A 24447-nucleotide genomic window follows, 5' to 3' on the forward strand; every position below is an offset into this window, starting at 1 on the left:
AACAGAAGAAGGAGTGAGCCACAGGCTAAAAGACCAGGAGGCAGGGTGAGAGGTGTCTGCAGAGCTAGAGAGGTTTGACCTGAAGGAAAGCACAGTTTAATGTGCAGTCTGATGTTTTTAATAATGAAGATTAGAGAATGTTTGTAGACCAAACTGTGAGGATTATACATTTATCTAAAACATTCCCTCACACACTGGTGGCAGTGAGCTGGTCAAACCATCAGGAGGCACCCAGGGCTCAGTGTTTTGCTCAAGAATATGTGGACATGTAGACTGGACCACCGGCCCTGAGATCAGTGGAGGAACATGTGAGCCTCAGCTGCCTCCTGTTCTGTTCACTGGTGATGTTGAATCCTGTGATTGAGACAGAAGATGACAGACTGCAGACATGGAGATGTTCCTGCCTCAACAAAGCTTCCTCCACCTTCTTTGAGAAGGTGTCATGACTGTATTCATATTATAAAATGTTTAGTATTTGTTATTGTCTTTTGTCTGTTTTATTAGGTAACTATCAGATTTGTGATTCACTCTGCTCTCAGACTCTTTTACTAAACTGTCTTATTCTCCGCTTGTCTGAACTGCACTTACCTGTATGACAGGTGCTGTACAGATAAAGTGATATGTATCTTAACTAACAGGCCTCTTTACATCCCATAGTATTAACACTCTGACTAATAGAGGGTATCCTGTATATGGAGTGCTTTTCATTTTGCTTTCAACACTTAAGGTTTTACTGATAACACTAATGTACTCTTACTGCAGTGGGATTTGGATGCAGGACTTTGGTGGGGTTTAATGTTGTCCTGTAAATCAGCAGAGAGTGACTGACCTCTGTCTGTACAGGACCAATCTGCTGGTTTTATAGAACTGATGTAAAAACTGAAAATGATCAGCAGGAAGAAAACGACTATAAAACTCTCATTGAATAAAAATACATGTGAGAAGATTTAAAGCCAAAGAACATAGACTTTAATGAACAGAACCAGGAAACACCACAAAGCTTTCATCTTAAAATTGTTTTATTTATTACAATATCTCAGAGCAGACCCCCCCTCTTCAGACAAGGCAGTTATCAAATCATGCTATAAGGCTGTAAGAAAACACAGCACACACACACACACACACACACACACATGCATTCGCTACAAGGCTGTTTGATAAAAAATGAGCTGACTTGAAAAATCTCTCACTTCCTGTAGCTCTTTAAGAGTTCAGACTCTGTTTATTTTTCGCAACCAGACTTTTATTTTGGTAGTTCTGTCTTCTTCCTCTGCTGTGGAGCTGCTGAGACATGAGGACAAACTGGACATCAGACAGGAGACGTCCTGTCCATCTGCTTTGAGATGAGTCACATGAAGATCAGAGCATCATGACATCATCAGGTCTTTACAGAGAGATAACAACAGACTGACACAGATCATCACATTACACACAGGTAACACACCTAAGCTTCACTCCACTTTAAAGATCTTTACTGTGACTGAATGGAGCATGAAAACCGTCTGTTCACTGCGGTTCATCTCCTCCACAGACAACAATTCTGTGCTGGTTCAGGTCCTCAGGTCAGGTCAGACGAATCCAGGTTTTGATCGCAGTGACCAGATCAAGCCTCCTCTGTGTTTCCTCTGTCAGGCTCTAACCGTCCTGTCCGTGTGTGGACGTTAACTGGAGCTCGTCACAATCGTTCACAGAGGCAGAGACCAGGTGTTTCTACAGCACTACACCCAGCACGTCCAGGTCTCTGAAGACCGGGATCTGATGTTTACATGTGCAGACACATCACCTGGAAAGAATATTCTGGAGTCCAGATCAACTGTCTATTCAGAAACACCTTCACTGGCACCTTTTCCTTCAGTTATGTTGCATTCAGGTTCCTCTAAATCATATGTGATGTGATAGTATATGATGCAGATTAATAATATATAACCATCATTATAGGAGAGAGTTCAGATTATTACTTCATGAATAAAGAGTCCAGCTGAAGCTGAAGCTGCACCACGTTTCATTCTGAACAGCATGATGTTAAAAGGAGAAAAATGAAACACTTTTTACAAGGCGAGAATCGTGTCATGGTCCTTTAACCTCTAGACCCTCTCCAGACATCCAATCTCACAGCACCAGGTCACCATGTTAACTCAGAATGTTTATGACAACAAAACAAATCTTTATAAATAATAATAAGAACTACAGATTTGGTTCACATCAGCTGATGAAACACCGTTACGCAGAGACAAGTCAGTGAGGCTGATTCACATCTATAATCTACAGCAGAGCATGTACTGTACAGGAATAGCACCTTCTCATGGTTTATACTGGTTTTAATGGGATCACTGGGATACAGCTGGTCTAATATCACTGACTGACCTTTGACCTGCTGTAACCTCTGACCCCACTTCAGTCCTTCTTCATCCTCGGACAGAGATCTTGTTTTCCACAGCAGCCAGCATCGAGCACAGCCGAGAGTTCTCATTGGCCAGCAGCTTGGAGGGCTCGTCATACTCCACTACCTGGTCCAATCACATGGAAGGAAACTTTATTTACCTCTCCTTCTACACTCACATTTCTCTGTTGTCATGCTAACAACTATCTTTATTTATTTCACTTTCTACAGATCAGAGATTAAAACCTCTGACATCATCAACATCATAACGACTGACCCTAATGTGCACCTGAAGAAGCCTGGACAGGTTAACTGGGACCGCCCTGTCCCAGACTGTCTCAGACTGTCACATTGTCCCACACTGTCCCACACTGTCTCAGGCGGTCTCCCATTGTCCCAGACTGTCTCACACGGTTTCAGACTGTCTCAGACTGTCCCAGACTGTCTCTCACTGTCTCACATGGATTCAGACTGTCTCACATTGTCCCAGGCTGTCTCATACTGTCCACACTGTCTCACACTGTCCCAGACTGTCTCACACTGTCTCACACTGTGCCAGACACAGTCAACTCAAATATTTATCCTGATCAGTGCTGAGGCAACAGGAGAGAATTTTAACAGTATAAAAACATTATGTGATGTTATATGCAGATGACATGTTATTGTATATCACCTATCACTGACTGTTGTAACTGATGAGCTGTGTACAGATTGTGGAATGAATCCAAACAGTTGAATGTAGGTGAGACTGGAGTGCATGGACTCAGTGGAGTCAGGTCCCAGCGGACCTTTGGGCCTGAGGAGGAGCATCCTTCACTCATCTCCTCAGAGTCACAGACTCACTAACATCTACACTAAATATAATCCAAAGACTAGACCAGAACCATGTCCCACATCAGAACTGGTTCTCACTCTTTTAGATAACATCAACAGGTCCTGAGCCCCTATTGGTCAGTGCAGTACCTGTCCTTGGTTGAGCACCATGATGCGGTTGGAGGTGAGGACGGTGTGGAGGCGGTGAGCAATGGTCAGGGTGGTGCAGTCCTGAAACGAGCTCCTGATGGTCTCTTGGATCAGAGCGTCCGTCTCAGCATCCATGGCTGCTGTGGCCTCATCCAAGATCAGGACCTGCAACCAGAACCAGCCAATCACACCACAGAACCTCTCTCTGACTTTACCTGTCTGTCTCTGAGTTAACCTGTCTCTCTCTCACCTTGCACTGCCTCAGCAGAGCTCTGGCGACACACAGCAGCTGTCTCTCTCCAACAGAGAAGTTTTCTCCGTTCTCCACCACCTCCGCCTCCAGCTTCAGGGACAGCTGGGACACCTGAGAGACAGGCAGACAATCAGTCAGACAGGCAGACAGACAGACAGATGGTCAGACAGACAGAGAGACAGTCAGACAGGCAGGGCACAGTCTGTACTCACACACTCCTTCATGTGACTCCTCTCCAGAGCGTCCCAGATCTGCTCCTCACTGTACTGGTTAAAGGGGTCCAGATTAGACCTGGAACACACAGACTGGCGTGTATGTGCTGAAAATTCAGGAAACAGACAAATCGTTGTCATACACCCTCCCCCCTCTTAGGAGCTCCTCGGGTGGGTGTTTCTACCTGACCGTCCCACTGAACAGCACTGGGTCCTGGGGGATGATGGACAGTTTGCTGCGGAGGTTGGCCAGTCCAATGTCACTGATGTCGATGCCGTCGATCAGAATGGATCCCCCACAGCACTCCACCAGCCTGAACAAGACCACGCCAAGAGATGACTTCCCTGCACACAGACAGGCAGGGAGACACAGAGACAGGGGGACATGTCCACAGGGCTTAGAGTCATTTTTAATTAAACCTTTGACCTGTGGAGACCCAGAACCTCGTCCTACCTGATCCGGTCCTGCCCACGATGCCGACCTTCTCTTTGGGCCTGATGGTGCAGGAGATCCTGTTCAGGACCAGAGGGAGGTTCTCCTGGTACCTCATCTCCACTTCCCTGAACACTAGCTCCCCCTGGTGGGGCCAGCCAGCCGGAGGGGCACGACCTTTGACCTGGGCAGGGGCCTCCTGGGACAGGGACTGATATACAGACAGTGTAGTGTTTTACCCAGGCTGGGACTGAGGTGGCGTCAGTCCAGCTGTTGTTCAGGGATCAGATCACAGAGGAGAAACAGCAGGACATGTCCCGGCCCAAGGTCCAGGGTGCTCTGGTTACATGGTTCGTGCCTTAGACCACAGAGTCACTGTGACGCCTCATATGATAATTTTCACCTTAAGTTTAGAGGGTAAAAACCCAACACCAGATTCTGACTGGTCTCAGACCAGGTCAGCTGAAGTCAACTTACAGCTGAGTAAAACTAAATCTTCTAGGAAACATATTATAAACTACTGAATATCAGCATGTTAGCATGTAGCATGTAAACATTTAGAGTATAATCTCAACATGCACACAGTCAGCATGTTTGGCATCAATATTCAACAGAAGCATTGAATTTAAAGTACAGCTGATCCAGTTTAGACAGAAACTCAAACAGCTGGTGTGCACATGTTCAGCTGCTGGAAACAGGTTCAAACTTCTCCTCAATGATCTGAACTGATCCAGATTCCAAAACCTGATTCTTGGACAATGTTTAGACGTTATGGTTTCTCCACAGGGAGGGGGGCTGTCTTTAATTCTCTCAGGGAGATCAATGTAACCAGCAGGAAGAACCTGTTCCTGTACCTGGATGTAATGGTGGATTCTCTCCACTGAAGTAAAGCGAGCTTCAGTCTCAGATGCCAAACGAACCGTGAACTGGAACAAGCCTGTTAACTGGAGGAAGGACAGACACGCTCACGTCACAGTGTTGATAGTGTGTTTCCAGCAGGTAACAGAAGGTGTGTTGGTGTAAGTTACCTGCACTGCGTAGGAGATGGCAAGGCCGGCGTAGGCGGGAGGGATCTGTCCGTGCATCAGGACCATCATCAGGGCGGTGATGCTGATCAGAGCCACACTGATGACGTCCAGGCGCACTGCCAGCCACCGCATTGCACAGCTGAACAGGTAGAATGGAGCCTGGTTCTGGTCTAGCAGAAGCTGGTATCTGAAAACAACAACACATGCAGCCTGGGTGTGGTTTCGGGTCATGGATCATACCCTGGTGCCTGCTCTGCACATTTTGTGGTTCCACCACTGACCTGTGGAGGAAGTCCCTATCCATGCCATAGGCCTGCAGCGTGGCCAGGCCCTGGATGCTGGAGGTGATGTGGGACATAAAGGGGGACATCGTCACATTGTCCAGACGCTTCAGCTCCCGGATGAAGACCCTGGAGACACTGTGAAGGGCTGCAAAGAGTAAGACCAGAGGACCCACAGCCACCAGAAACCATGGGAAAACACAGCTGATGACGCCCAGACAGAAGAAGACCAGGATCACGTTCTGGATGAACATCTCAGCCTGGAAGGGCAGGCGGGTGTCGACTGGAGGGGAAAACACAAGAGGTTATCACTAAAGTTTCTAAAGGCTCTGTGACTCATCCCACATCTCATCCTGTCCTTCACCTTCATCCATGTCCTTGGAGAAGTGGCTGAGGATCCGTCCTGTGGGCATCGTGTCGAAGAACTTCATGGGGCAGCGGAGGATCTTGTGGAAGAGCTGGTCGTGCAGCTTGGAGGAGGCTTGCAGAGTTCCCTGCAGAGAGCCCACCAGAGACAGACCAGAAACACCACTGATGTGATGTGAGGAACAGTGTCAACTGATACTGAACTTCTGATAGTGAGTGTTTAATGGCAGATAGCTCAGCAGGAACAAGGAGCACTTGAAAACCTGGTTCAGGCCCAAAGACAGAGGTGATGATGTATGGACTGAGTCTGTCTCGGCTCAGCTCTGAGTACCTGCTGAAGCTGAGCGTCGCCAGTAAATCTAAATCTAATGCCATCTTTCCCATTAGATTCCTCGGACATGTGCAGAAACTTTGACAGGTCTCTGGAGGATTTGGACTGTGGTGGACTGACCTTGACGAAGGCGATGCCTCTGATCAGTTTGAAGAGCAGCATGACTCCCATGGAGGAGGCATAAACAGCAGCGTAGTGTTGCATCATGGGATTGTCCTTCATGCTGATGCTCACCATGGAGTTGTTTCCCTGTGGTACCATGGTGTTCTGGAAAAAACAAGAAATGAAGAGGAGTCAGGAGGAGAAGGAGTTAATGGTTGAGTGGGGGAGGAAGTAAAGAGATGGGGGAGGCAGTGATCGGGGGGGGAGACACTCACCCCACTGCCCTGGTTGATCCAGTAGCTGAGCCACCACTGACAGAAGGCGGAACTCCCCACATTAAAGACGAACAGGACCAGGATCAGCAGGCAGGAGGCGGAGCCACCGCACGCAACCATGTAGAGCCGATACACAGACCAGGCCACGCCCCCACACTGCTGCTCCTCCCCTTTAATGTCACATGATCAAGCACAGTAAAATACAGTAGAATAGAACAGAACAGAATAGAACAGAACAGAGGTGTAGCAGTGTTCTGTCTTACCATTGTCCTTGACAACCGGTGGATTCTTCTTCACTGATCCTGGTTTACTGTCTGCTGGTTTCCTCTGAGAGCCACCAGATTTCCTGCTGGGAGCCTGAGGCAGACAGACAGGTAGAGAGAGAGAGAAAGAGAGAGGGACAGAGTTGAACACAGAGAAAGAAGAAAGAACACATAGGCAGCCATGGATATTCTATCTGGGTCTCAACACAGATAGAAAATGAACTAAGGGCACAACAGGAGATAGTGCAGAGATATGTGTAGTAAACATTAACTACATATTTGATCATTTGGCTTCATTATCAAACTTAAAATGTTAAACAAAACAACCAAGGAAAATGAACAAGGAGAACTGGTTTGATTCAGACACAAAACCATTAGGAAGACATTAAGTCTCAAACCAAAAACAGAGCAATCCAGCCAGTCAGGAGCTCCGCCTTGGTTACTGTGAGAATCTAAAACAATATTGAAACACACTGAGAGTAAAACAAGAGCAATATCTACAAAACCAATTAAACTAATAGAAGAGTCTCTGGGGTCAAATAAATTCTCGGAAAAATGGAACTTATTTACCAAGAAACATCACAACGAACAGTTCAATCAAAATGGAGATACTTGGAAAAATCATATTGAAGATCTCTATAGAAAACTATAACAAATCAAGTCCAAGAGGGGATTTCAGAAAACTGAAAGATCTTGAAAGAGCTATAAAGAACAATAAAATGCTTTCCTGAGGAAAATGTGTGTGAATGCTGAGAGCTGAATGAGATTGCTGAAGCAATGCTGAAGTAGCTGAAGCAACTTCTGAAGATTAAAAGCAGAACTTGTGAGGTCAATGGCCTAAAATGGTTTAAAAAGCAGAATTGTTGAAACTGAAAAAAAAAAGTAAAAATCCTGCGAGCTCAAGTGTAACAGTTGAAGAGTTGGAAAAGCTGAAGTCAGTACATGAAGAACCTGAAAATCCTGAAATCTTCACTTCATTATCTGAACAAACTGAAATGTAGGCTATTAAATTGGAAGAAATTGCTGAGCTAATGCTGCACATTGCTGAATAGACAGCAGTCCTGCACAAGAAAAACTTACTGGAAGCTCAAAAACACTGCAAACTGATAGCTGAAGAAAATTGCTGAAGCAACTGTCCAGTCTGAATTTTGATCTCGCTTTGTGAGTAATAATTTATAAAAAAGCTTTCAACCTGTCTGTCTGTCTGTCTTTTCCTGTCTATTTGTCTGTCTGTGTGTCTGTCTGTGCATGTCTGTCTATCAATCTATCTGTCTGTCTGTCTATGTGGACTCAGTTTGAGAGACAAACTAAAATTAACTGCTGAATATTTCTTGACTAAAACTGTATTCAAACATGTTTACAGTGAGAACTGTTGAGATGTGTGTAAATTCATGTCTGTTGTATGTAGGGTTGGGACAGACTGTAGCAAAAGTACCTAAAGCAATGTTGAGGAAGTTGAAGCACTAGCTAAGCAGAACTTATAGCTGAAAGCTGAATGACCAAAAATTGTTTAAAAAGCAGTGGAATTGTATAAAATGCAGAAATAAGTGTTAAAATGCTGCAACCTAAGGTGTAATAGCTAAAGAGTTGGAGAAGCTGCAGTCAGTACCTGAAAAAGCTGAAAATCCTGAAATCTTAACTTCATTATCTGAACAAACTGAAATGTATTAAATTGAAAGACATCGAATCAATACTGGAAATAGCTCAAATAACAGGTGAAATGTAAAGGCAAAACTTGTAAGGTTAAAGCTTAGGGAGTGTGTATGTGCGTGTGTGTGTGTGTGTGTGTGTGTGTGTGTGTGTGTGTGTGTGTGTGTGTGTGTGTGTGTGTGTGTGTGTGTGTGTGTGAGTCTGGCTGAGCTCACACAAATCTGTGAGAGATTACTTTTTAGACTAATAGAAAGTGGTATAGGGGGGAAATCTTTTAATGTACTTAATTCAATTATGAAAATAACAAATTGCCTGTCAAAATTGGAGATAAATACACCGACTTGTTCCCACAGGGTACAGGGGTGAAGCAAGGCTGCAACCTCGGCCCCATCTTCTTCAATATTTATATGAATGAACTAGCATTGTTATTATTATTAAGTATATAATTTTATTTAGTTTTTTTTCCTTTTCTTTATTTCATTACATATTTGTTCTATAAATTCTATTAATAATTATATTGTATTTGATTATATTAATATGGTTATTGACTTTTTTCTCTTTCTTTCTTTTTTTGAATATTCAATTCATTTCCATTTAATTCCACTGATTATTGGGCTTTGGCCTCACATTGAAAATGTCATGCCAATAAAGCCTGTTGAATTGAATTGAACTGAAAAATTGAATTGACAGACAGGTAGACAAGTAGACAGAGAGACAGGTTGACAGACAGGTAAAAACAGAGACAGACAGACAGGTAGACAAGTAGATAGACAGGTGGACAGACGGACAGGTACCTCGATGTATGGAGTGTCTCCCAGCTGGAAGTGGTTGAACATGGCAGCATAGTCTCCATTCAGTTTCATTAGGTTGTCATGGTTACCTTGCTCCACTATACTCCCCTCCCTCACCAGGATGATGTCATCACAGTCCACCAGGTACTGGACACAAATGCACACAGGTTATTTCCATGGTAACTGTTTGCAGTAGAGTGTTCCTGTCCCTGTCAGGAGGAGGTTTACCTGCAGCTGGTGGGTGACGAAGATGACAGTGTTGTGACGAAGGTGCTTCCTGATCGCATTGTGGAAGATGTGGTTGGCCACATGGGCGTCAAGGGCGCTGAGTGGGTCATCCAGGATGTAAATGTCCCGGTCGCTGTAAAGGGCACGGGCTAAGCTGATTCGCTGGCGCTGTCCGCCACTCAGGTTGGCACCACGTTCCCCAATCTGACAGGTTGGAAACATGGAGGTCTTCAGAGAGCTGTGATGTGTTTGAGCTGCTGACATGTTCATGTCACATAGCACCATGTTAGATCCTGATAAACTACATGCTGTTTATCCAGGGTGAAGTCAGATAACCTCTCCTGGTTTGGAAACAACCACTCATGAAACACTGACTCTGCTTTTACTTCACACTGATGAGTTTCAGGTGGTGACCTCAGTGTTTTAGTCCCAAACTGGTTCAGATCTCCAAGGCCCTGTTCAGACCTGGTATTGACATCCGTCTTGGGGATCCCATCACAAGTGGACAGCTCTAAGTTCAGATGTGAATGCAATAAGGACCCACAGAGATCTGATCACTCGGACCACATTCAGAGGTGGTCTGGGTCGCATATATCCAAATTCTGTGAACGCAAATGTGTCATGGCCACATTGAGGGTGACCACGTGATCGGATCACTGAGGACGCATGTTAATACCAGGTCTGAACAGGGTATAGTTACTCATCAAAATGTTAATGAACCAGCTGGGTGCTGCTATCCCTGATACCCCTCCCCTGATTTACAGATGTGTGGGAGGTGGAGACAGACTGATCTCTGGACCAGAACCAGGTGTTAGTGCTTATGAAACATGAGCCACATTCCACTGCAGAAATGTATTGAAACACAACGTAATCGTGTATCTCTGGTTCTGCTTTGTCTCCACTTGTCTCCACTCGCTTTGGGGACGAATTAAATCCAGTTTAGGTTCTCTCAGAGAACGGATTCAGTGTTGTCAATTTTGATTGGTTTAGGACAAGGACGACTACAACAATCACAAAGCAGTGTGTCCAGACTGGGATCTGGAGTCAGGGGTTAAAACCTGAAGGTGGACCACCACATATGCTGGTGGGGGTATACAGTGGAAGGATAAGCAAGGTAGTCCAGATGTCCGTCACCCCAGTCTCATCCTCCACTTCTTCCTGGGGGATCCTGATGGATTCCCAGACCAGATGGGATATATAATCCCTCATTATGTCCTGGGTCAGATCCAGGGTCTCCTCCCGCTTGTACTTGCCCAGAACACTTCCACAGGGAGGTATTGAGATGTCATCTCCTGAATCCTAGACTCAACAACTGGCCTCTGTAGCACCATGACATAAGCTTCTCCAGGGACGGTAAGGAGCACCCTCCTGTTCCTGTCCACAGGCACTGTCCTCCACCAGTAAAGACAAAACAGAGAGAGCAGCAAAGAAGATAAAACAAGATCATAGAAAAATACAGGATCACAATGCTGCAGCTGAGAAAACAAAAAAATATGAACTGGTTCAAAAAGCTAGATGCTGTCACCATCCTGCTGTCACCTTTTACAAGACACGTGGGAAATGTTCAGGATTGTAAAATACAGTGGGAATGTGAGAAGAAGCTCAAACCAGGACTCAACAGACTCTTAAAGATGTTGAGGGAAGACCCAGTTCAGAGGTCGCTACATTCCTGCAGTGGAAAAGTGATTCAGTGAGTTCAGCACCTCACCTCTACTAACGATCCTCCTATCAAAGACAAGAGCTACATGCTTTAGCAGTGCCTGTGTTGGTGTGTAGGACCACACCTCTACCTACTGCCTACACTAAGGTAAAAAAACAGGAAGTGACACCTCTGTGAGGTCAGCGTCTGGCAGTAGGGTGAGGTCTGGTCTGAGACAGCAGGCGCTCAGCACCGACTGATACCTGCACACACACACACACACACACACACACACACACACACACACACACACACAGAAAGGTAAGTTAGTTAGACTGGATCTAGAAGCTGGACCACGCCCAAAAACTAAACCAATGTCCACACCTGTCATCCAGGTGTCTCCCTCTCACCTGTCCTCCTGGTACTGCTGTCCAAACAGGATGTTGTCTCTCAGCGTTGCGTTCAGGATCCAGGCCTGCTGAGCCACATAGGCCAGCCTTCCTCTGACAGCCACACTGCCGTCCAACACAGTCATCTGCTAATACATAATCAATAATCAATACCACTCATTCCATTAGAGCGAGTGGTGGTTAAATGAAGTTAATGAAGGTAATGTCACCTGTCCTAAGATGGCTGAGATCAGGGAGGTTTTCCCACTGCCCACACTGCCACAGACACCAACCAGCTTCCCCTGATCAGACAGACAGGTAGAGAGACAGACAGGTGAGAGAGACAAAGAGACAGACAGGTAGAGAGCCAGGCAGACAGAGAGGCAGACAGACAGACAGCGAGACAGAGACAGACAGACAGGTAGCGAGACAGAGGGAGACAGACAGACAGACAGGTAGAGAGATAGAGGGAGACAGACAGACAGACAGACAAACAGACAGACAGGTAGAGAGCCAGGCAGACAGAGAGAAAGACAGACAGACAGGTAGAAAGACAGAGACAGACAGACAGACAGGCAGACAGACAGACAGGCAGACAGACAGACAGACAGGCAGACAGACAGACAGACAGACAGACAGACAGACAGACATGCTGTATCTGACCCTGGATGGTGCGTCTACCTGCTGGATGCTCAGGTTGATGCAGTGCAGGGTGCTCTGAAGGCGTGGGGAGACAGGAGGGACAGACAGGTCAGCAGGACAGGTCTCCTCCTCCTCCTCCTCCTCTTCTGGGCTTGAGGTTACATCTCCTTCTTCTCTCAGCAGGGAGCCAGTTACCTCCTCCTGCTCCTCCTCCTCCTCCTGGTGAACAGCAGCCCTGTCTCTGCACCTGGAGATCACCACACACATTTTAGCTGTTTATTCCACTGCAGGAACTGTTTAGAGAACAGCAGAACATTCTCATTGATGAGTCCATGGTATATGTTCTGCTCCCAAACACTCCATACCATGTACATGTTCATCAACTAACACGCTTCTGGAATAATTTACCCCCAGAGAAACCACATAGCCTTATAATCAGGCTGACATGTTGTTTTAGTTCATTCTATCTGAATAGTGGAACAAATAGTTGATGTGGGCGTTGGTTCAAGAGGTCTAGAACCAGGCCAGGCTTCACCACAACAACCCATGTACAACAGCCACATTACTGCTGACACCACACTGATCCACCTGATGCCTGGCGTGGCATCAGCATTAATGCATGAATTACATAGGTAAATAGTATGTGGTAATTAATGAATGGGTGAATGATTTTTGGACATAGACGTTGTAAACGTCAGTTTACCTGTCCCTGTGTCGGAGTCTGCTCGCTGTTTGGTTACATGGACTGGGCTGGGTGCTCTGGCCGCCCCCCTCCCACACCAGACTGGCCCTACACATCTCCACAGCAACCTGAGGATCAGCAGGTACCGCTCGGACACTGTCAAACTCCGGCAACAGGAAGAGACTCTGAAGAGACAGAGACAGGCAGGTCAAACCAGATTAAACTGGTGGAAGAGCCCTTTAGTTTCACTGTGATCAGTTTTTGGATAAAGCTTCCTCAGATCAAACTGCCCAGACACATCAGCTTAGTTTTATCTCTGCCCACTCAGCTCATTCCATCCCTCCAAATCAGTCTATTCATCCATTGTTCCCCGTTCATTCATCAAACTGTCAACATCTGTCCAACAGCCAGGGAAAAGCTGGACCGTCGAACCTCAACACAACAATCTGGAACAATCACCGAATGTCATTACTTGTACATGTGGAGAAAAGCAGGAAGTCATGTAAGAATGTAGGTAGGGAGGGATGCAGGCAGGTGGATAAAAAGGTAGGTAGAAAGGTAAAAACAAAAAAAGGTGTATGACACCTTGAATCTCTCCACGGCCACTGAAGCTTCAGACAGAGACTTGACAGAAAATGGAGTGACTTTCAGGGCAAAGGTCATGGCGTTAAACACCGTCACCACGGTGAAGGCCTGAAGACATGGAGAGGAAACGTCTGTTAGTGTGTAGTCTACATTAAAAACACATGACCAGTAACTACAGCACCCACATGACACAGGTGTGCTCTCTGTGTGCGGTACCTGAGCAGCTGTCAGGTCATATCCTAGCAACATGTGGGCAGAGAACGTTGCCACGCTGGCGATGACGACGACGATCGGAGCCACACCCACCGTGATGCTCTGAAAGTAACCTGTGAGCTCGAGGATCCTGCGCTCCTCCTCACGGATACCTGGAGCAGAACACAGGGGTCATCAGCACCGTGCTTCTGTGTTACCACGGTGACAGGCCCTCCAGGTGAGTGTGTGTCATGTGAATACGTACGGTGGACGTCCTGGGAGAAGGCTTTGACCCAGGCGTACATCTTGATGAACTTGATGTAGCTGAGGATCTCATTCATCTTCTGGACTCGTCTGTCGGTCACGGCCACACCCTTCCTCCTGAAGTATGCCGTCAGTCTGGAGCTGAACATCTGATCAGAAAATTAGGATCAATCTACTTGATCAGGTGTGAGGATTAGGATCTACAGATACGTCACCTCATCGCAGACGTTTCATGTGTTGACGAGACAGAATGAGAACATATTAAACCCAAAGCTTGGGGGACAGTTCCTTAACAGACTCCATATAAAACATTATGTTTTAACAGCACAATGATGACAGACCTCTCTATTGTGGACGGAATGCATGATGTGACTGTTTGTATTGTACATCTGATACCATGGCAACAACAAGTATATCAATTAAAGGATGAAGGTCCAAACACCTGAAGAACTAACAACATTCCCATGAGCCTCAAGTGTTAGCTGCTTTTAGATATTTATTTATTTGATGATAAATACAATGTGAACAATAAAAAACAAGTTATTTCTAATATAATAACTAGAAGTATAAACAGCAAGAATTCACTATTAAAACCAAAGTGTACATAATGAGGTAAAATAGTAGAAGTACGTGAGTGACTGACTTTATTATCCACTAACAGTAGTTACATTAACTTCACCACAACGGCTGAAGATCAGAATTAATTTAGGAGCTTAATATTTATCTAAGTGTTTGTGTTTGTTCCAGTGCAGCCTCACAGAGACATCTCATTCATCTCCATGAGCCACACAATACTTTCATCACATCACATCATGTCCACAACTCAGAGCAGAGACAATAAGCAACAGGTGTTCAGCTGTAAGGGTGTCAACAGAGGAAGCACTGATGAGATGTGAGATGGATAGATGGAAGGTTTTTGTGTGTCTCTGACTGATCCGCTGCTTTGTAAAAGTGACTGAAAATGTTCTGGTAGGAAGAGAACAATGTGCATTTTAGCGCATCAGAGAGCTGTAGAGCAAATGATGTGTCTCTACCGTCAGACACAGATCACAGTTCAAGAGAGCCACAATAAAAATCTCCAAACGTTTTTTGTTAGATTGTCGCTGTATGGTGATACAGTTCAAACACAGCTTCATTAACCGAGTATATATAGATTTACACATTAGACTTATATATATTAGTTTATGTTGTAAGGACGTGACAATGAGCAGTATAGTCACGCAGATTTTTTTTGCCTGTATTTGTTTCCCTCTGGTCAAACTGTTTCATTGCCAGCAGCTGAATCAGCTGTGACCAGCTCCTGTCTGCAGTGGATCATGATGTTCACACAACTATCACTGGATTACTGTGATCCTGAAGAGAACTTAAAAACAGGAGGATTCTCAATGAAGTTCTGCAGCATGAACCTTTATTCTGGAGGGACATCAGAGAAATAATATTGTCAGGAAGTCACACTGAACCAAATCAAAATGTGGTTCAGGTCTGTGTTCAGGTCTGACTGAGTCAGGACTGTGAGGAAGACAGACAGTGACTGACCATGGCGGGGTAGAAGAGGATGAAGACAGCTGATCCCAGGAGAGACGTTGGACCCAGTATAAACAGGTTGTAGGCCACGCCGAGGACGGCCACCAGGGGGCCTCCTGCTAACAGACTCCCCACTGCTGCTGCCTCAAACATCCTCTGACCATCACTGGAGCACATGTTCATCAGCTGGAGGGGGGGGGGGGGGCACAAACACACTGTTGACTTTTCTGAATGAATGTCAGTACTCACTATGTGTCTGAATATAGCTATGTCAATAAAGCTTTTTGAATTTAAATAAATAAAGAGATGGAAAGGGAGAGAGGGAGAGGGAGAATAAATCCCCTCAGACAGAGGACAGCGGAGAAGAGAGGAGGCAGGGAGGGAAGGAAAGAGGAAAGGAAATGAGTCCAGTACCTGTCCCATGGTCTTGTCCCTGACGCTGCGCAGATGGAGGATTTTGTTGAAGGCCATGCTTAGGATGGCTCCTCTCAGCCTGGATCCGGTCCTGTAGTTCAGGGCCCAGGTCAGAGCCAGAGACCAGGACCGGATCAGCTCGGTGGTGAGGAGACCCAGAACCAGCAGCAGACCGTAGCCCAGGTCTGGCTTCTCCTGCTGGCTGTACTCCAGCAGACGCTTCACCACAAATGCCTGGAGGAGAGACGACACCACTGCTTTAGTACTGTTGGGACTGCTGCGACTGGTCTTACTGGTCCTACTGGACCTACTGGTCATGCTGGTCTTAACACTGGACTGTATGTACTGGTCATACCGGTTTTATTGGTTGTACTGGTTTTACTGACTGGGCTGAGCTGGTTACACTGACTGTACAAGTCACACTGGTCACACTGGTCCAGACTCACCGGCCCACTGAATCCAGCCAGCTGAGTGACGGTGAGACAGAGAATGGAGAGGAGGAGACGAGTCCGACAGAAAGACCATATCACTGAACAGAGAGACGCCTCGCTGCCCTTTGACCTCTGCTCCTCCTCCCACAGAGACGCCAGCCTGAGGGTCCAGACACACACACTTTACACACACACACATACATATATATACACACACACACACACACACACATACATATATATACACACACACACAAAAACACACTATACACACACACACAGTGTGTCAGACTGTCTCCATGGTGCTGGTATGATGATGTCCACTATGACTGAACCGCTGCTGAGAGCTGAAGGTCATTTAGCTTCAGTTCAGTTGCTCAGAAGCTCTGCTGTCCAGGTGAAACAAACTGATCACTGCTACACTACCGTCACACACACCACCTCTAAACTCACCTCATCCTCAAACACTCATCGCATCACTGTCACCGTGGTAACCGCTTGACTTGGCTGTAATTCAGGGTTCAAGCCTTCAAATCCAAGACTCATTTATTAACTCCACCCACCTTAGGCTGTTGTCATGGCTACACTCCCTCTGTGACACGGCCCAAATGTCGTCCAATAGTAGCTGCCCTTTCCTGTGGGCGTGTACAACCAGAGGAGTCAGCCAATGAAACGTCATGAAGGAGAACAGACCTGCTCTGTCGACAGGATGATCAAACCTGAGGAGACACACACACCTGAACTGTGTGTACTTACTGTGTTTATGTTCAGTGTGTGTGTGTGTGTGTGTGTGTGTGTGTGAGTTACCTGTTGGTCTCTCCACCTGGTTTGCTTGGGTTTGCATTTTTAGCTCCACCCTCCCTCAGCTCTTTACCATGGCAACCAGCTGATCTGTCCTCACACACACCAAACACACCCTGACCACACACACACACACACACACACACACACACACACACAGACAGAGATCATTGTTGGGGTACAAACATGCTACAGACTCTTGTTTTTCCTCAGCAACATAGCAGGAGGAGTCCAAACACCCACACACAGAGATAGGGGAAACGTTTTTGTACCCATCTTTCAGAAAGGACCCTGTAAGGTTCTGGTGTGGGCAGGTAATTCTGTGGGCACCGGGTCACTGGGTAAAGCTCATACGACATGGGTTTAGTCCTAATGCAGCAGCCATGCGTTCGAGTCGGACCCGCGGCCCTTTGCTTTGTCATGTCATTCCCTCTCTCTCTCCCTGACTTTCCTATCTCTCTCTCTCTGCACCTATCAGAATAAAGGAAAAAAAGCCAAAAAGAAAAAAAAAAAAGACTAATAACAAGTTCCAACAAACCACTTCTCCTCGACCTTCCTAAGCAAAAAAGACTTTTTGACCACAGCTCTGATCTCAGGTCATGATGTCAGTCTGGATCAATAGGCTGAAATTGTGATATGTCCCCTTCAGTGTATCATTGTAAATCTAACTATGTAAATTTAAGTCATACAATAATATGTTCTTAAAGCGCTTGTGAAAATTACTAATGCAAAACAATGTGTTTTTAAGTTTCAAATGATTTTGTCGCCCCCTCTGCCTCACAGTGGTTCGGTCCACTGCCTACTACCTCGCTCACACAAACCTGCCCAGTACAAGTGGTTGTGGCTCAGAGAAAAGGAAAACAGACATATGATGGTTCTTCAGTGCAGCAAAACACCAGTAATCCCTTCACAAGAAAGTAATGTGTTCATGGAACTGTTAACATAAAGACAGAGAGAGCAGAGCTGGGCACAGAGGGCAGGGAGCAGGGACAGTCACACAGGCTGCAGTCTCAGGGAAAGTTTGTTCAGCTTGTTTCAGTGTTTCTGTGAAGTCATTTCCTATTCACACATTTTACACAAGTACACAGGGGTTAAAGTGGACCGCAACAGTCAGGACCTTCCGACACCTTCGATGAAAAGTAAATAAATCTGAGAGTCTCAACAGAAAGCAAGAGACAGAGGAGCAGATGCACAGAGAAGCCCCTCCTCACAACATTTCATTGTTGCAAAAGAAGAAATGACCTAAAGCTCGGTGGTAAAAACTCATGAGGTTATTATAAAGATAAGGGTCTGTATTCACAAAGCATTTGTTGCTATGGCCTACGTCAATTTTCATGGATGAGCTCGCTTGCAGGAACCACAGTGATTGGTTGATGAAAGACTGGTGTGTGCCAGTGAGAAGGCTCAACATCCACAGTAATTATATAAAAACACTGAGAAATAAACAAATACAAATTAAATAACGGATTAGATGCCGTTTACAAAAGCAGTGCACTCTCTAAAATGCATCTGTATGATAAGGTTTGTGACCCAGGAGAATTTAACTTTACTATAAAAACTAACATTCAAGTCTCTCAATAAAAAAAAACCTCACGTGTCATAGTTGACCTAACTAAAGCTAACTGGCAGCCTATTAGCCACAGTCTGTTGTAGCGTAGTGTTGTAATGTAGCTGTGGGTTGAGGTGTGAGAAGATTTCCACTGTCCCACCAGGTGACATCCAGCTGGAATATGATCCTTTCAAACAGCTGATCAGGTCACTCTCCATTCAGATCCATGACTCGTGTGTAGATCCTGGACACTGTACAACAATGTCTACGACTGTACAGGCAGCATCAATACAACCTGTGTGTTGATGGTGAGATTTTCTTTCTTGTTTCTTGTTTCTTGTTTCTTGTTTCTTGTCTTGTGGTGGTGCAATAATTTTTACATGTGTTCCGTCTCTGACAGTGATCACACCGGGTAGACCGACCATGAAGCTGCTTTATTTCTCTGTAGTTGTTGAACATCTAAAAGAAATCGTATGAATTGTCCTATGATGTCGGGTCAGAGCACATTTATTGTTTGGCGAATAGATCGACTTCTCTCTTTTGCAAAGTAACGGCCATTACCTCTAGGAGTTTCTCCTGAATCAAGAAGTTAGGAGCTACTTTTAGCCTGAAGATGCTTTGTGAATACGAGCCCAGTTCTATGTGTGATTATGAAAGGAGCAGAATCACTTGTTGACCGGCTCCTGGTTTCTGGGGTGAACAGCTGAGTAGTGAACTGCTCGTGACATAGACTTGAAATCTAGCCTGAAACATTTCCACAGAAACCACCTGCTTCATACACAGTCTCACTTTATACATAACTTTGTTTGTTTACAACATTACAATAAAAGACTAGCTCACAGCTAGCTCACAATTAGCTCACCGCTAACTCGCAGTAGATATAGTAGTGTTCCTGTAGCTGTAGTTATAGTGTAGCAGAGTAGGGCGTCCCTCTCTCTCTTCAGAGAACACCGCCTCTCTCTCCCTCTAGCCTTGATGAAATGTAATGTAAAATATAAAGGTAGTTAGCTTCAGCTGGAGGTGTAGCAACTGAAAGGGAGGTTTTGTTATAGTACATTCTTAGAAGAATTTATTCAACATGTCATTCAATGATATCTAATAATATTTAGTTCTTTTGTTTTTGTGTGTAGACTGGCACCTGACAGCAGGGGGCGGAGTCAAACTGTCCGTCAGAAATTACACATAGTCAAGTAACAGAAGAAAAAGGGTGTTTTCAGTTGTTGGACAGAGTCCTTGTGAAGAAGTGTGTGTGCCTGGTGCTGCGTCCACAGCTTGTACGTTTTGCCAGTCCTGCGGTGAATAATAAAAGACTTTTAAATAATACATTTTATTTATTAGTTTAACAATTGTGTTGAAAAGTTGAAGCGACTGAAAATCTTCACATCTGAGAAAATAAAAAAATTTGTTGATGTTTTTGTTCAAAAAATGATTATATTTAGTTGATTGACTAATTGATTAATGTACTAATTGTTGCAGCTGTAACAGTCAGAGAGCAGATATTCTGAACTGATGCGTTTCCATGGTGATAAATGTGTCACATGACAAAACGGACATAGTGTTTTAATTTCCTGCTGCTGAGCAGCCGAGGCACATGGGTAATGTCGCTCTTCTCTCTGTGCTTGTCCATCTGACCAGTAACACACTGGTCAGACTGGGTCAGTCCCACACTCAGCATCAGTCCTGTGTGTGTGTGACAAATTATAAATCAGAACTCCATGGCGACATAAATACCAAACTAGAGAATGAATGGAGAGACGTCATGAAAATGACCAAATCCACCCCTTCTTGGAGCCCTACTGCTTCGTCATGTTTTAATGTGGAAACATGGCTGAGACTTTAAACAGGTCACAAGACTTGATGCTTTTTTAGGTTGAATCAGTATTTTCATAACTATTACGGTTTTCACAAAATCGCAGTTTAAGTTTTGTGTCATTTTTAGACAATTTCAGATTTTCTGATGGGTGTGTATTACACTGAATGTTGAGAGACAGAGTGGACGACATCACGCGCACTCTAACTGACATCCCTGAAAAAATCAGACAAACTCCTTTATATCCCACAATTTCCAACCATTATAGTTAATTTATATATAAAAACAGAGACGTTTGTGCTCTATCACCCAGTGTTTGTCTCATCAGAAATCTTTCATGCTGTTCATTTTAAACTGAGCTCTGAAGTTCTTGCCAAAAACAGAGCTGAGGGGAGTTTTGACACTACGATAAAACCTCAACCTATCATTGTCTTTACTGAAGTCTTGGGAAGCTGCTAGCGAAGAAACTTTTCTGATACAACTTGTAGTTTTCACCTTAAAAGCTGCTGTCTTGACTCACACAGAGACATGGGGGGGGGGGGGGGGGGACACTGAAGATGCTGCAGGTTCAGGTTTTCCTCTCTGGGTGTTCATGGAGCAGTTTCAGAGAAAGTCTGTTTGTGTGTGTGTGTGTGTGTGTGTGTGTGTGTGTGTGTGTCCTCTCTGATAATGATACTGAGCACGTGCAGAGCTCACGTTTGCCGCCTAGTGATGCTCAAACACACACACACACACACACACTCCCTCTCTCTCATGACATACATTCACACAACATCGACCAACAAGATGCATCGCAGCCTCTCTGCCTCAGCCAATCAGATGACTAGATTTCCCTGAGCATCAGCTGGAGGTGGGGCTTCATTATGTAAACAATGAAGTGATGTGAGGAGGCTGCAGCTTCACTTCCGTTTATCCTCTGGTTATCTTTATTTATCTTTACTTGTTTTTATTTGATTTATCTTTATTTGATACGAATCTATTTCCTTCTCACCACTTCTATTTCTATTTCTCTCTTTGTTCTTTCTCTTCTTGTGTCTGTTTTTATGTTTGATGGTCACAGTCTACTGAGTCTGTTTCCATCTCAACTCTCACTCTCATCAGTCTGCAATGTCCTGTAGGAAAGGTTCTGTACAGACAGACTGATTGATTGATTGATTGATTGATTGATTGATTGATTGATTGATTGATTGATTGATTGTTTGATTGATTGTTTGATTGTCCACAAACAGCTGTCACATTTAATGTGGAAACGAGCTGAAACCTTTCCAGTATCTATCTATCTCTCTCTCTCTGGATGTGGACTCTGTTCTCACCTGGACTTCCTGTTGTAGTTTGACCTCTGACCCCAGCAGAGTGCTGCAGGAGGGTTGTAGAGACCCTGGCTCACTCCATCCAAAGTCATGTTCTCTCATCTTCTATCAGACCACATGGAGCTGTGACCTTGGACCCCCTTTATTCAAAGTCTGGCAGTCTGAACAGAACCAGAAACAGAGGACACATGAGACAGGGACATGAGCTTCTGGTCTCTGGTCTATGCGTGTCATTAAAAAGCTCTGGAACAGTGAGAGGACATTGGGTCGGAATCGTACAGAATGAACTTTACATGTTGTTTATTGATGCAAAACACATGATGGATTCATTTAGAAGCAATGATTTTTAGAAACAAACACAACAGTCACAATCTTAAGAAGCTTTAGACACATACGGTACAAACACGCAGTACACACAGGTCACACTTATACTTCATACAGTACACTCAGTACACACTAATACTTCATACAGTACACACGCTACACACTAATACTTCATACAGTACACACGCTACACACTAATACTTCATACAGTACACACGGTACACACTAATACACACCAGTAAAATACACTGTAACACACTGAGGCTGTTCAACAGTATAACAGTCACACAGTCCCCCCTCATACTGCACATAGTACACATTAATACTGTAGTGATATTACAGAAGTACTGTGAGTACAAATACTGTGAAGAATACTGCAGTACAGAGAACGACAGGTGCATTATGGGAGAAATACAGTAATGTTCGGATTTAAAAACATCCTGCAACCCTCCAGAATAAAAGAATAATCCATAATGAGGCTGACACTTTCAGAATAAAAGCATGTGATGTTACAAAACAAACCTAGCGTGCTGAACATCAGACAGGAACTAAAACAGAGACAACGTGGTCGGAGACCTGCTCACCTGACTGTCCGTCTCACCTGTCTGTGCGTCCGCGGTGCGTGGACAGACTCTCCGTCCTTCCTGTTCTCCTTCAGGTCCGCTGTTCTCTGTAAACAGCTCCTCTTCTGTGAAACCGCTCCTCTTCTGTGAAACCGCAGCTCCTCATCAGCATCAGCGCGGGGCATCTTGGGACATGAAGTCCTACTGTAACGTTAGGACCACCGCATCCATGCCCCCCCCCCATGACGTCAGTACTGAAGTAAGTACGTTGGTCTTCTCAGCCCTCAGTAGAGCCTGTCAGGCAGCAGCCGCTCTGAGTCCTGAACCAAAGAGCAGGTTAACTTCCTGTTATCAGATTTAACCTCAACAGATACTTCCCACATTTACAGTTTTTCTCAATCACTTTGATGCAATTCACACATCAGAAAAGTCATTCTCACCTCTCTTAATGCAGTCAGTCATTTCTCATAACACTGACTCACCTGTGCAAAAGCCTCTAAAACAACCTCTAAACCTTGTTCACATATTGAAACATGCAAAGTCAGTCAATCACTTCAACATTGTCACCAGTGAATTTTTCACCAGAGCTTTAAGACTTAGACTCGATGTTTTGATATTTAGATTAAAACCTGACTGACTTTAGTGAAAGAGGAAATATGCTCAGACACAACAGAGTCCATCCCGCAGGTCTGAGAACAGTTATCAACACATGTATCTAATGGCACTTAAGCATTACTGTAAAATACATATTACTGTATTGTGTTATATAAACATTTGTAGGTCTACTGTAGCCACTCATTTACTGCACTGCATTGTGGGAATGGATGGTTACAATACAGCCAACTTAAAAAAAAAAAAAAACCATGTACTAGCTATATACTGCACACACCAATTTACTATACAGTAAACCGTGACAGACTAAGAAGTGTACACCACCACTTCATAAATACTATTTGTTCAACTAAAACGCACTGAAACCACCTGTTGGAAATGATTTGACCTTTTTTAACAAATGGCTTCCAGCAGTGAAATGTTTAGTTTCATCAAACAATAAAATCATTTAACTGATATTTTATTTAATCCTCTTTCAGGATTCAATCATTATATATATATTTTATATCACACTCTGGATAAAATAATAATTTCACCCAAGTGTTTCATCTTTATATTTGCCATATGTCTGCAATAAAGACAGGTTTTTTGCAGACCCCCCCCAGTACAAAGTCATGTCAGTTTATTGGGCCAATATTCTGTTTTAGCAGTTGTTAAGCAATGAAACACGTTTTATTTCAGTTTTAAAGTTGAATCCATGGTTTCACGTATAAGTAAGTCAATCCAAAAAAATAACTGGTCCATCTAAACATCTGGGCCCGTATTCACAAAGACTAAAAGGAGCTATTAACTTGCCGATTTAGGAGAAACTCCTAAAAAATAATGGGTCAGTCCTAACTTTAGGACTTTATTTTACTAAGAGCTATTCACAAAGCCACTTAGCGCTAAAAGTATCTCCTAAGTCTGGGAGAAGTTAGAAGTAGTGGAGAGGACTCCTAACTCACTAAGATCAAATCATAAAGAATCTTAAAGAGCTGATGTCATTCCACGCTGCAGTGTTTTGGAAACTTTAAACGATGCTGAATTACTGAAAGATACTGACGCAATCGCGAGGGGAAAAATGATCGTTGTGGAGTTTGTAAAGGATGCAACAACAAAAACATCAACTAAAACAACCCGATCAGTGCGGAAATTAAGCGTTTGGCAACGCTGCGTTACTT

At 44.5% G+C, this 24447-nt stretch overlaps 1 protein-coding gene across 7 annotated transcripts; it reads right to left on the reverse strand.

The window, feature by feature from the left end:
* Nucleotides 1-8: 8 nt before the first annotated feature.
* On the reverse strand, nucleotides 9-22852 carry abcc5 (ATP-binding cassette, sub-family C (CFTR/MRP), member 5). 7 transcript variants are annotated; one of them, XM_056373608.1, is made up of 31 exons: nucleotides 22714-22852; nucleotides 21792-21949; nucleotides 17126-17235; nucleotides 16882-17037; nucleotides 16334-16478; nucleotides 15888-16121; nucleotides 15486-15659; nucleotides 13951-14098; nucleotides 13710-13858; nucleotides 13494-13601; nucleotides 12930-13093; nucleotides 12266-12473; nucleotides 11815-11886; nucleotides 11606-11733; nucleotides 11386-11458; nucleotides 9557-9760; nucleotides 9332-9475; nucleotides 6888-6981; nucleotides 6625-6794; nucleotides 6368-6514; nucleotides 5915-6044; nucleotides 5551-5833; nucleotides 5270-5456; nucleotides 5096-5185; nucleotides 4263-4452; nucleotides 3994-4153; nucleotides 3809-3887; nucleotides 3594-3707; nucleotides 3344-3508; nucleotides 2365-2507; nucleotides 10-1783 (listed from the first exon to the last, which is right to left on the reverse strand). In XM_056373608.1, exons 2-30 carry the CDS (start codon nucleotides 21888-21890, stop codon nucleotides 2406-2408), a joined length of 4227 nt encoding a protein of 1408 aa, XP_056229583.1. In that variant the 5' UTR covers nucleotides 21891-21949; nucleotides 22714-22852; the 3' UTR covers nucleotides 10-1783; nucleotides 2365-2405. The 7 variants fall into 7 exon arrangements, with proteins under 7 accessions (XP_056229585.1, XP_056229588.1, XP_056229583.1 ...); XM_056373609.1 differs by having other exon boundaries at nucleotides 10-2507; nucleotides 11606-11730; XM_056373606.1 differs by having other exon boundaries at nucleotides 10-2507.
* Between the last annotated feature and the right edge of the window lie 1595 nt (nucleotides 22853-24447).

This window comes from Seriola aureovittata, chromosome 4, assembly GCF_021018895.1.
Source record: "Seriola aureovittata isolate HTS-2021-v1 ecotype China chromosome 4, ASM2101889v1, whole genome shotgun sequence".
In the NCBI taxonomy this organism is placed as follows: Eukaryota; Metazoa; Chordata; class Actinopteri; order Carangiformes; family Carangidae; genus Seriola; species Seriola aureovittata.